Source organism: Pelmatolapia mariae, linkage group LG16_19, assembly GCF_036321145.2.
Source record: "Pelmatolapia mariae isolate MD_Pm_ZW linkage group LG16_19, Pm_UMD_F_2, whole genome shotgun sequence".
Classification (NCBI taxonomy): domain Eukaryota; kingdom Metazoa; phylum Chordata; class Actinopteri; order Cichliformes; family Cichlidae; genus Pelmatolapia; species Pelmatolapia mariae.
In genome coordinates this window covers 56,638,810-56,650,986 of record NC_086241.1, presented here as the reverse complement: position 1 = coordinate 56,650,986, position 12,177 = coordinate 56,638,810, and the positions used below count along the sequence as shown (strand labels likewise).

The 12,177-nt window shown below is 40.1% G+C and overlaps 3 protein-coding genes across 3 annotated transcripts; 2 read left to right on the top strand and 1 right to left on the bottom strand.

Moving 5' to 3' along the window:
• The first annotated feature begins 2,323 nt into the window (after positions 1-2,323).
• Positions 2,324-6,676, top strand: LOC134646103 (rab GTPase-activating protein 1-like). Its single transcript, XM_063499807.1, has 8 exons — positions 2,324-2,434; positions 3,259-3,339; positions 3,497-3,607; positions 3,866-3,970; positions 4,069-4,152; positions 4,234-4,305; positions 4,546-4,812; positions 6,446-6,676. Exons 1-8 carry the CDS (start codon positions 2,324-2,326, stop codon positions 6,674-6,676), a joined length of 1,062 nt encoding a protein of 353 aa, XP_063355877.1.
• Positions 6,677-7,405: 729 nt separating this feature from the next.
• Positions 7,406-9,863, top strand: ebi3 (Epstein-Barr virus induced 3). The gene is made up of 6 exons (XM_063497736.1): positions 7,406-7,511; positions 7,704-7,818; positions 7,959-8,028; positions 8,661-8,778; positions 8,901-9,064; positions 9,670-9,863. Exons 1-6 carry the CDS (start codon positions 7,406-7,408, stop codon positions 9,823-9,825), a joined length of 729 nt encoding a protein of 242 aa, XP_063353806.1. The 3' UTR covers positions 9,826-9,863.
• A 242-nt stretch (positions 9,864-10,105) lies between these two features.
• odf3l2a (outer dense fiber of sperm tails 3-like 2a) lies at positions 10,106-12,147 on the bottom strand. The gene is made up of 5 exons (XM_063499963.1): positions 12,099-12,147; positions 11,615-11,725; positions 11,346-11,462; positions 11,043-11,184; positions 10,106-10,451 (listed from the first exon to the last, which is right to left on the bottom strand). The coding sequence occupies exons 1-5, from the start codon at positions 12,145-12,147 to the stop codon at positions 10,106-10,108; spliced, it is 765 nt and encodes a 254-aa protein (XP_063356033.1).
• Positions 12,148-12,177: the final 30 nt, after the last annotated feature.

The following is a 12,177-nucleotide window of genomic DNA, read 5'->3' as shown; positions in this document are numbered from 1 at the left end:
AGAGAAACGATAGTCCATCATTACTTTAAGAACTGAAGGTCAGTCTGGAAACTTTGAATGTGTCCTTAGTGCAGTTGCAAAATCCATTAAGCACTAGGATCAAACTGGTTCTGACTGTGCAAATCAGGCCTTTATGGTCAAATAGCTGCTAAGAAACCACTACCAAGGAAAAGCAACAAGCAGAAGAGATTTGTTTGGGCCAAGAAACACAAGGAATGGACATTAGACCAGCGGAACTCCAAGCTTTGTTCTGATGAATCCAAATTTGAGCTCTTTGGTTCCACCTGCCGTGTCCTTATGCGACGCAGAAAAGGTGAACGAATGGTCTCTACATGCATGGTTCCCATGATGAGGAGGTGTGATGGTGTGGGGGAGCTTTGCTGGTGACACTGTTGGGCATTTATTCAAAACTGATGGTACACTGAACCAGCATGACTACCACAGCATCCTGCCATCCCATCCAGTTTGTGTTTAGTTGGACCATCATTTATTTTTCAACAGGACAGTGACCCCAAACACACCTACAGGCTGCGTAAGGGCTTTTTGACCAAGAAGGAGAGTGATGGGGTGCTACACCAGGCCTCCACAGTTCCCTGACCTAAACCCAATCAAGGTGGTTTGAGATAAGACGGCAAAAGTGCCAACAAGTGCTCAGCATCTCTGGGAACTCCTTCAAGACTGTTGGAAAACCATTTCTGGCGACTACTCGATGAATGCCAAGAGTGTGCAAAGCAGTAATCAAAGCAAAGGGTGGCTACTTTGAAGAAGCTAAAATATACAAAATGTTATTTCACACTGTTTTGTGTACTACATAATTCCATATGTGTTCATTCATAGTTTTGATGTCTTCAGTGAGAATCTACAAGGTAAATAGTCATGAAAATAAAGAAAAAACAGAAAGTCCAAACTTACTGGTAGTGTACATTAGAGCAGGAAATGCTGAAAAAAAAAGCCACAGAGGGGAAACAAAAAAACGTAACTAAACGTATGCAGTAGATATTGGCGTATATTTACATGGTTTTTTGGTCTGTCTTTTCCACACGGTGACTCAGACAGTAGATACACGATGTTGAAATCAGTTTCTGGTCACAGAAGAGAAAAAAACAGAAAACCACAGACGTACATTAGAGCGGGAATTGTTTTGTTTTTTTTCTTTAAAGCCACAAAATTCAGATAAAGAAAGGTAGTGAAACACTGAAGTTTAAAGAAAGGGAAGTGAAACCTTAAAAAAGAAACCGGTCTGTCATCAAGAAAGAGAAGATAAAAACTGAGAGGTTTATAATGCAAGCCAGGAATTAAGAGAAACCATGCATCATTACATGAAAGTGACACCGAGACCATGGGGAAAAAGAGGGCGTCGAATGCAGAATCATCTTTGTTATTCCACACTCGTGCTTTGGTATTGAGTTCTTTACCTGCTCGACCCGTTTCATACCCTGTCAGGCTGCTTCGCCCATGACAATAATAGAGCGACAGCTCTCTGTCACGCCAACACCTGCGGATGACAGATCGCAAATACGACATCATTTACTCTTTAAATACATAAGCAGGGTCTGGCAGCTTCACACAGCACCTCTACCTGGCAAAGAAAAGTGTAAAGGGGGAGAAAAAAGTAGAAGAAAAGATGACTGGAGTGAATTTTTAAAGAGGTTTGAAAGCTTAAAGTGTGAGAGAAAAACAATTCATAGCGTGAGCTTATTTTCACCAAATAAATTAGAGTGAACTAGTTTGTTTGAAAAGTTCTCTAAAAACAAGTGTTTGTTCGTCTACACATGTATACGTGCGTGTGAGAGAGAGCATGGACACGTGAGTTGATAAGAAAGCTGAGCTCTGCTGTGGGTGTGTGTAAGGTTGTCTTATTGTCACACTCCCTCTCAGGTTGGTTGTAAACCCTGTTGAACCTGTTACCGCCCGAATACCTATAACACTGTTTTTCCTGAAACAGTAGGCAGTTCTGACTGACTTCTAACGAGGATTTAAGCAGAGATACATTTTACCTTTGCCGTATTATTCTGTTACTCACCTTTGGACTATAAACAGACTTTCCTTATCCTCGGATGACTTGGACTTTAACCTGATATTTCCTGTTTATGCTCAAATACTGGACTTGCAACCATCATCACTGCAAGGAAAAAGAAGGTGACTGCATCGCTATGAACCCGCTTCTTTAATTCACTTAAGAGACACATTGTCCTTCAGGCCTGACGGGATCCCCATTACTTCTCGTGGGTCTGTTTAAAATTGGAGTCTCGACGTGCAAAAGCTCTGACTGTTTACATCTGATTGAGCGGAGGTAGCTCTTGTAGCTGCATATTTGGACAAGATGATGGAAGAGGTGTCCATGGTCAATGCTTACGATCCCCATGCAATTGAGCAGATGAGCGAGGAGGAGATTTTTGCCTGTCTAGAGTCTGAAACAGGACCTAAATTCACAGTAAGTTTCTTTTTCTTTCAGTTTGAGCTATTTTTCTTCATAATTCAGCAGTGAAGTAGTAGAACATGAGTCTACATTTACTCAAGTACTGTCCTTAAGCAGATTTAAACTGCCTGTGTGTATTTCAATTTTTAGATGTCTACATTTTAGAAGAAATATTACACATTTGGCTGATCTATCCAACAAGGCACTACTTTTATCCTCTACAGCAACAAAATTCTTCTTACTTGTTAATACATATTAACAACCTATTAATATAAATGATTATGTTAGTAGATTGTAACACTCACACACTCATTTCAAGTTGCAGATTATCCTTATTTGAATCTTGATTAGAAGCAAAGCATTAAATGGGTGTAGTGCTGCTCTTAGCTTGCCTCTACAGGCCTGTTTGGGTTTGATCTTTACAATATTTCTACATCTATTACACGAGCAACTGGCTAAACGGTAGCTGCAAGTACAATCACAACACATAAAACATTCCTTTGGATGTTTTATGGATGGATTTTAATTTCAGAAAAAAAAGGGAATGATTTCTGGTTGTTCATTTTAGATATCTGAGATATGGAAATTGCCATTTCAGACTTCCTTCTACTATTATTCCCTCAGGCATTCTAATTTGATCATTTCCCCATGTGCTTATTTTATCTTATCTTGGTGCTATCTCCTTCTGGATCTCTTTCTTGGGCTCGTTCTTGATTTGTCATGCTCATCCCTCATCCGGCACAATATCTGTGTGGAAGAGATAGCTTTCTTCAGCTCTGTCAAATATGACAGTTTTTCTGCGTTGTTATATTTAGTGCATTTTGACTCTCTGCCATTAGGTACCAACAAAGAAAGCTAAACTGAAGGAGTGCCGGCTTCAAATAATGGATGACGAGGAAGACACTTTGGACAAATATGTGGTGGGGGATCTTTGTCTCTAAAGTCAATCCTAACATTCTTCTTTTGCTGTGATGAGTGCTAGGATCAGCACATGTTTAAGTTATTTTCTTATTCTTTTTCTAAAATGTCTTTTTTTTTAATCCTGAGACTTTGATAGATTGTTTCTGTGGTTTGCAGAAGGAAAACCGTCAGCTTCAGCAGGCCAGCCTTCGTCTGGAGCAGGAAAATGACAATCTGGCCCACAAATTGATCACCAGCAAGGTGGCCCTGAGGAACGCTCTAGACAAGGTACAATTAATTACTGCCCTTTTCAAAAGGGTAGAGAAACCCCACAGGAAATGAATAAAGTGTAATCGTAATAGAATAATATATTTGGCGTTCATTTTACATTTCATTAGAATAGCACAGTGCTTTTGTCTTATTGTATTATTATTAACTTCTGGTATTGTGCATGGCCCTGCAGTTATATGCAACATCGATATAAAAGTTTCATTCACGATGAAAGCGTAATATCCTGAGCTGACTGCTGCGATTGTCTCTTTGCAGGCGGAGGACAGAGTGGACGAACTAACCAAAGACCTTATGGAAACAAGACAGCAACTGCAGATCACAGAAGAGGAGAAAAGAGAGAAAGAGGAGGAAGCTGCCATGGTGAGATTTAAGTTATTCATGCTTCCTCATAATCATTAGAGATTTTGATATTTAACTGCAGGCATAACTGAGCGAAGGAATGTTATCTTTCATTATAGCTGAAGGAAGTGTTTCGGAGAGAAATAGAAAAGGCCGAGCAGAAACTCAAAAGGTCTTCTGGTATCATTGCAGACTACAAACAGGTACAGAGAGTTTCTAAAATCACATCATTTCTTCTGCTGATGTTTTGCTTAATTATGTTAAAGTCGTGATCTTTGGCTCAGATCTGTTCTCAGCTGACAAACCGCCTTGAAAGCCAGCAAGCCGCCCACAGAGAAGAGATGGATTCACTTAAGGTGAGGGTAGCACTCTTCCTTTGGAGCTTTGCTGTCATCTCTTCTTCTTTTATCTCACCTCTTACCTAAGCCGTGCTTCATCTCAAATCCTGTTGTTGTATAAAATTCTTTCAACCTTTCTATTAACTCATCAGTTAGTCAACTTTCTCATCAGAGATTATCTATTACATATGTCACGTTTGAGAGAAAAAAATGTGTATCATTTAATTTTTGCTACACTCTTTTTTTTTCACATTACAGAGTGCAATAAAAGCTTGCTCCCACTGTCAACACATCATGAATTCAGATGAACCGTCTGATATAGGTCGGGACTCAGAAACGGCTGCGCAGACGGAAGATCAGGAAGTGACTGAACAGGGCGTGGAGGAGAAGGATGAAGGTCCCACACTGGAGGAGCAGAGGAGGAGGGAGCAGGAAAAGGAGCTCCTCAGGGCTCAGATTGGGGAATTGGAAAAGGAGCTGGTCCAGACCAAACTCCAGATGGTGGAGGCCACGTGCAAAATCCAGGTAAGACCAGTGAATCAGACCGGACTGGACCATTCATAGATACATATCTTGATTAAATCTCTGACCTTCACAAATATCTACAAGCATGTAACCAAAACATGCACAAATTGTCAGTGTTTTGCAGATAAGAGGATATCTGGATATATGTCAGCCAATAAATGGCAACAAAATGCAGCAAAGAAATGCCAAAGAAATGTTTTTGTCATAACATGGGTTAGTAGTAGTTTTACACTATAAAATATCTCTCTCAGTTTGCTTCTTGGTCACAGTTAAGAAAAATCAAGGAAGATCTGGATAAATATTGGTTGCCACCCATCCAGCTGTCCATCCATTTATTTTCTTCCGCTTATCCAGAATTGGGGTGAGGTGCTAACAGGCTAAATAGAGTTTTTCTTTCCCCAGTCCCATTTCCTGCTTGGGGATACTGAGCCAGTTACAAATATGATGAGATTTATAATCCTTCCACCATGTTCTGGGTTGTCTCTGGGGTGTCTCCCTGGATAGATGGATAGACGTGGCCGGAAAACCTGATGGGAAAGTGCCCAGAAGGCATCCTGATTAGCTGCTCAAACGACCTCAACTGGTTTTTTGAACATAGGGTGGGGAGAGATCATTGGCATTCAATAAAAAAAAAGAAAGATTATTTTATTTTAAAGTGGTCATTAGTATGACTGTGAGCTCTGCTATTCTAGTGCTGCATTAAATCTGGCTTTTTATAGGGAATATGTTGACACCTGACCTCTAATAAAGCTGATATGAAGCATTTGTTACTAAGCATAAGCCCCTGAAGACAAACAACAGGACCAGGTTCTGAGATATTGTCGCTGTTCCAGTAAAACAGGTTTGACAACACTGGAAAGTGAAAGTTACAAAGTAACATTTTCAGGAAGAAGTAGCAGAAAACAGAGACTTCAAAAGCTGACAGGAATTACCCTGGATCATTTTTGAAGTCATTTGCTTCATAAATAACACAGAAATAGCATAATGGGATAATCCTGAAGAATGCTTCAAGATTCATTACTTATTACTTTATTACTTTTAAGTATTAAAGTACTCTAATTACATATCTGGCATGCTTAAAACAGGCATATAAATAAATTGCATTACTTCCACAATACATTATCATAAATCTATCATATTTAATACGTGTGTTTTTGTGAGCTTTTGAGACTTCTAAATCATCTGTGAAACTTTTTTTCCCTGAAAAATGTAACTAAATTGTGCAAAAAATGCTTAATGTAGCAAATATGATGCAAATTCAAACTCACATGTACAAACTTTGGTCAGAAGGTTCGGTAAACACTGCAGTTCCAAAAAAATTGAATTTTCTGACAATTGTTTCATGGTTCAGGATTTACAGGGTTGAAGTAATTCATAATGGTGTCCAGTTAGTGAATTATTTAAAACTAATCATTACAGTTAAATTCAGGTATAACTCTGACCTAAAATAGATTAAAAACTTGAGTGTTAATTTGCCAATAATCATATGAATTGGCATTGTTATTTAAAACTATTAAAAGTATTTTGATAATGTAAATTAAAAAAAAACATAAGTGCATATTTAGTAAAAACATAGTAAAATTAATTGCACAATGCAGTATTTGCAGTCAAACATCTGTGTATCCTCATGCAGGAGCTGGAGCACCAGAAGGGAATCCTGACCAGTGATCTGCAGGAAGCAAAGAACAGCTGGATCAGCAAGGCCTTCACCTCGCTGCGGACCTCCAGCGGGGGGCTTCACAGTCTTAACATACACAAAGACGGGACTCACACAGTGGGTTGGAACCTCCACAGTGCCTCCCTCTCTGGATGGAGCCCCAAGAAGCTATCATGGCCTCATAGAGTCAATCGAGAAAATGTCTGAGAGCTTGGACTGTGAATGCGCAGATGACATAAAACTGGACACTAGAGGGGGGTTATACCTCTGCTGAAGTATGACTTTATTGCCTGAGTGATAACCCACGTCTGTATATACAGAATGATTTAAACCTGTATCTGCTGATTCCTAATTTGTGCACTAGATGGCAGTCAAGACACCATGAGCTGAGGAGAGTACCAGAGAGCACTGACAGTTGATGTGAAGTAGGGACTTTCTTGGCTTTGCTGATTTTGTCTTTACTGATAGGTTTCTTTGCATATTTGTAAATCCACGTGCCCTGTGAGTCTCCTGGAGACCAGTATTTTCGTTTGTGCCATAAATGCACCATTAAAGAAGTAACCACTTAAAAAAAATTCTCTTTCATGACGTAAGGAAACCTTAATCAGCATGCAGTAATTCATAACTGTTCAGTTCTTATAAGGAATTTCCTGTGCTGTGACTTCACTTCCTCTTTCGCAATGACCTCTTTGGCTTTTATACCGCGATCAGCTGCGAGGCGCTCAAATACACAGGGGAGGCGAGACTGTGAAGCAGCTTGTTATCGCTGTACTTTGACACAAAGACAGGTGTAGATCTGCAAGGAAAAGGGCAAAGGACAAGGGAATAACAGAAGAGAGTAGTATTTAACTTGGGCCCGGGGTTGGGAGTTGACTGTAACATTTATAAAACTACTTTGAAAAACTGCTCTTGGTGAATAATCCCTCCTCTGAAGCAATGAGGGCTGCAGTGTTTGGTGGTGGCTATGTCACTGTGATTCTACTAATTAGCATTGTTGAAAGTCAAGCACTGGACCTGCTGAGAGGAACTGGAACATCACAGAGTGAGTGCTAGTCTGTGCTTGACTACATGTTTCCCACTTCCACTTATTCTTTCTTTCTTTCATGTTATGTTATAATATTTTTCTCAAAGTGATACCGATGCAAATATTAAATTTTGTATTTTTCTTTATTCTGTATTTCTATCAGTGTTTATGTTTTGCACTCAGTGACTAAATCCAGTTTTTCCCTGCCAGATCCCCTCTCCGCTCCCAAGGTGCACTGCTGGTGTTCGAGCTATCCGAATGCGACCCTGTGCACCTGGCCTAAAACACCCCACTTCCGTACCACACATTACATTGCTACATACAGGTAAGTCTGTGAATAGTTTTAGTGGGTGCTGACCCAAACCACTGACCCCTTTTTAGTAGAAGACACTCTACTTAACAAGTGTCATTAAATAGCCTTTTTTTTCTTAAATGTGTTTATGTGTAAATGTTTGTGTTTACCAGTGAGAGACATAATCAGGCAAGCACCAAGGAATGCCATCTCCTTCCACCCGGCTCTTCATCCTCTGAACAGGTACCAGTTTATAACCTTAAGAGATCATCTGACATTGGCTGTGCATCTAGGAATTTTTGGATATATTCTTGTCTGTTATGAGCAAAAATCCCTGGATCCTGAGACTGAAATCATGCATCATGCATAGTGTGGAGGGAATTTTCAGTCATGGGGTGACGTTAACCCTTAGGTTTGCGAACAGCCAAGAGAAAGGAGAAGAGGTGGTTTCCAGAATTCATGCAACAAAATTTAACTCATTTAGATAAGTTGTACTATGTGTATATATATATATATCTATATATATCTATATATATATATATATATATACACACACACACACACACACACACACACACACATACACACATACATACTGTACTGGAATGATCCACTGTACTGTATCTACTGTACTGGAATGATCCACAAACCTGACGGGACAGGCTGAGTTTTGGAAAATCCCATTTCTTTTCTTTTCTTTTCTTTTCTTTTTTTTTGAATCATTTCAAGTTTATCTTGTGAGTCTGAGGAAACCAGGGTATCAGTAATTTGTGATCTGTGGTTGATTACTAATTCTGATCATCTCAAGTGCTCGTCATTTTGTGAATTCCCCAAAGTTTTCTTTCATCGTCTCTCTCTTTTTCTTCTTTTTTCAGTTCTGGATCTGCCAGCTGCCCAACCTGAAGCTTCTTACTGACTACATCATCAACATCACAGCAGTTCATTCTGGGAGAAGCAGCTCCCATCTAACAAGCTTCATGCTGGAGGATATAGGTGAGAAATGAAATTACACATAATGTGGTCAAACTTCACTTAGCTTCATAACTCAATTCCTGTTTTTATCTAAACAAACAAACAAAAAAACAATTAAAAAAAAATCTGTTCCATGTGTTCAGTGAAACCAGATCCTCCCGTTGATGTCCGGGTTTCCCCTACTAACAACAGAAAGTTGTTGGTTGAGTGGTCTCCTCCACCTACTTGGACCAACTTGGCAATATTCCCCCTAAAATACCAGATTATCTACCAGTGGGAAAACAAGGGGACCCGAAGGTCTGTTAATGTAAGTATGATTTTCATCACACCATATTTGCATAAAAGTGTTGCAACCACAAGTTTTGTAAGCGGCACATCACACTTAACGCTTACACGGATATCACATGTGCAAGTTCAAAATTACCCAAACTTTTTGAAGCAACCTCAAATTGCTTTTTTTTGTACTTGTTGTTTTTCTAAAAAGTTCCCATCGTCTACAGGATCCAGTTTTTAATTTAATCATTTAATCATCAGTAGCTTTTCTGTTTCCTTTTAAATATTACAACACTCATTAACTTGACTTCAAGTGTTCAAAATTGTGTGAAAATATTTTCTCATAAACTGTTTTTAAGATGTTGGTCATGATTTACTGAAAATTTTTAAAAATGTGCATCAGCACACACTGTAACTGATTTGAAAGTATGACTAATGATGGCAAACACATTTGCATTATTACTAAACTCTTCCGTCCACTTTCAACGGTTTATGATTCATCAACTATTTATAAGTCCTTTACTTCGTTTTAATATGTGACTTAAAGTAACCAGTATCTTTTTCCACTGGGCTGACTTGTAGCCTTCTGGTGTTAACTATGTGTGTTTTTACATATGTATCCTATATTTTCTCCTCCAGCTGGGTCCTTATGAGAACACCACGGTTGAACTGAAGGCCCTGACCCCAGGGAGGCCATACCTGTTCCAAGTGTGTGCTAGGGAGCTGCTTGGTCTGGGCAAATGCAGCGACTGGAGTATGCCCGTGAAGATCACAATACCAAGAAAAAGACTGTAGGAAGTTCCACTGACTTCCTTTTTTTGTTTACCCATTTCCTGTTAAGCTTGCACTGAAGTAAACAATTTCATTTTCTGGTATTTTAACTGCACGAAAAATGCAAACACAAACTATTTATATTTTGTTTTATTTATTAAAGAGTATTGTAAATGGATATCATGCGCACAGTTTACATTTCCAGTTTAAGTCAGTATTTTTTGTATTATTGTTATTTTGTAACAGTGTTGGTTTGTCAAGTCAAAAAGAATAAAAATAAGGTGTCTGAAGCAAATCCTCATTGTCAGTCAGTTACATTTACCACAAGTGGGGTGACAAACTCAGAGTGTCTGATGCCCAGAGTGAAGGATGGTGGTCTTGGAAGGTGCAAATGAAATCTCTCCGGGCTGTAGGCGCCAGGGCCAGGAATAGCAGAAGAATAATTGGGGCTTTTAGTCCTCCCCTGCATGGTGAAGGACGGATGGCGCTGACGGTAAATGTCCGGGCTGGTGCTGTTGTATTTTCCTGGTCCGGGAGTTGTGGCGAGATCTTCAGAGGGAGCGCCGACCTTCCTCCGGGCTGAGAAACTGTAGCTGGCACTGGAGGGTTTGTGAGGAATATGATGTCCCAGAAGATTAGGAAGACTGTAACTGGAAGATTGACGAAAACAATATAAAGGTTAACAGGAGCACTGAGTGTGATGTAAGATGGTAAATCTGGTGTTATTCTTACTCCCAAGCCCATTCTTCTTTCCTAAAAAACAAAGGAAACCATATTTATCAAAGACTGTGGACTTAGTAGGAAATGGCTGGGGTGGATATAGCAGGCTATCCCCTCTAAGTTTAGGAAACAAAGGAGCTCAATCAGACGCTATTAAGCAACAACCTCTGAGGCTGGGAATGATATTCAAAGCAGAAGTGCTTAAAAAGTTGAGGTTCCTCAAATAGCCACTTAACCCTTACTCCATATTAGAGGCAATCTTCAGTCTTGTACTGTCGAACTTTAGAGCAGAAATAAATATAGTTAAAGCCTAGTAACAGTGGCTGCAAGTTTTAATACTCAAGAATGCTCAAGAAATCTGTGCACAATTTTAGATTAATTAAATCCTAGATTGACACTAAACGCTAACTTGAACTCCATTTATGGATATTGGAAGGCTTCAGGAAAGGGATCCACAAACCAACAGGTGATGCCACACCACTCTCATTGCCCTTCAATCTACCTCTCCTCCTTGCCTTTACCTGTTAGGTGCTGGTACTGCATCCACAGAGCGGTATCTGGTTCGAGCTCCAATAACGTGTGATGGAGGTCTGCGGTGGCCATTGAGGGGCGGAGCCTTCTCTGGACTGTAGGCTCCGGGCCCGGGAGTCTGGAATAGGTCACCTAACATAAAAGGAAACTAGTTTGAAGTTATTCCTTTATTTTAGGGGGGAAATGGATGAATGGGTGGATGGACTGATAAATGGATGGATGACTAATGCTTGTCCAAATATCTAACGTCAATCACACAGGTTGAATGGTTTTTCCTTCTTTTTTACCTTTACTTCCTGTGCGCCCTCCTCTGCCCAAAATGGAGTAAGATGGCGTTTCCATGCTGCCAAAGCGCGTGACCTTTGATCCAACGTGGTACCTCGGTCCTGGGCTGGAGTCCACAGAGACCACTGCAAACAAGGCCAAAAACCATCAAAGTGCTATTCCTTTACTTTAACTGCTCCAGCTTAGCATTAAGTACTTCTTTGTAGCACTCCTTAGTCAACGATTGGTCCACTGAGGGCAAGTTTAACAGAACATACATAAATAACTGACAACTTACTGGCACTGCTCATACGACTGTGGAAGGTATATGCTGCACTTCTGGGTTTGGTGAAGTCATGGTTGACATATCCAACTGTAGGGGGCAGGCTGTAGCGTCCAGGGCCTGGGCCTGACAATGAGTAGGTGGAGGAGGAGGAGGATGGTGGTAAAAATGATGCAACAGATTGCGCTCCAAGCAGCAGTATAGCACACCCACTGCTCTTTGGCTCCGGCTGCATCGTCTCTGATGATTTCCATATGGAGCTCTTTGACTTATTTTCTATGGTTATGCATTTTAACCTACTTCCTCTGCTTTTTGGGGAATGGATTCTAAACAAAGTAGAAATCTCAAACAAGTATGGAGCAACAACTGTATAATGCTGTGCAAGATTTCATAGCAAAAACAGTTCAGCTATAATACAGTCCATGTGGATGCACACACACACACACACACACATACATACATAACCACACATGCAGGCATACACATTTCTCAAACTGACCTCTTTCTCTAGCAGAGATAATCGGCCGTTTCTTCTCCGCCTCCTCCATAGTCTATCGACCTCTTTCTTCCCTCTCCTT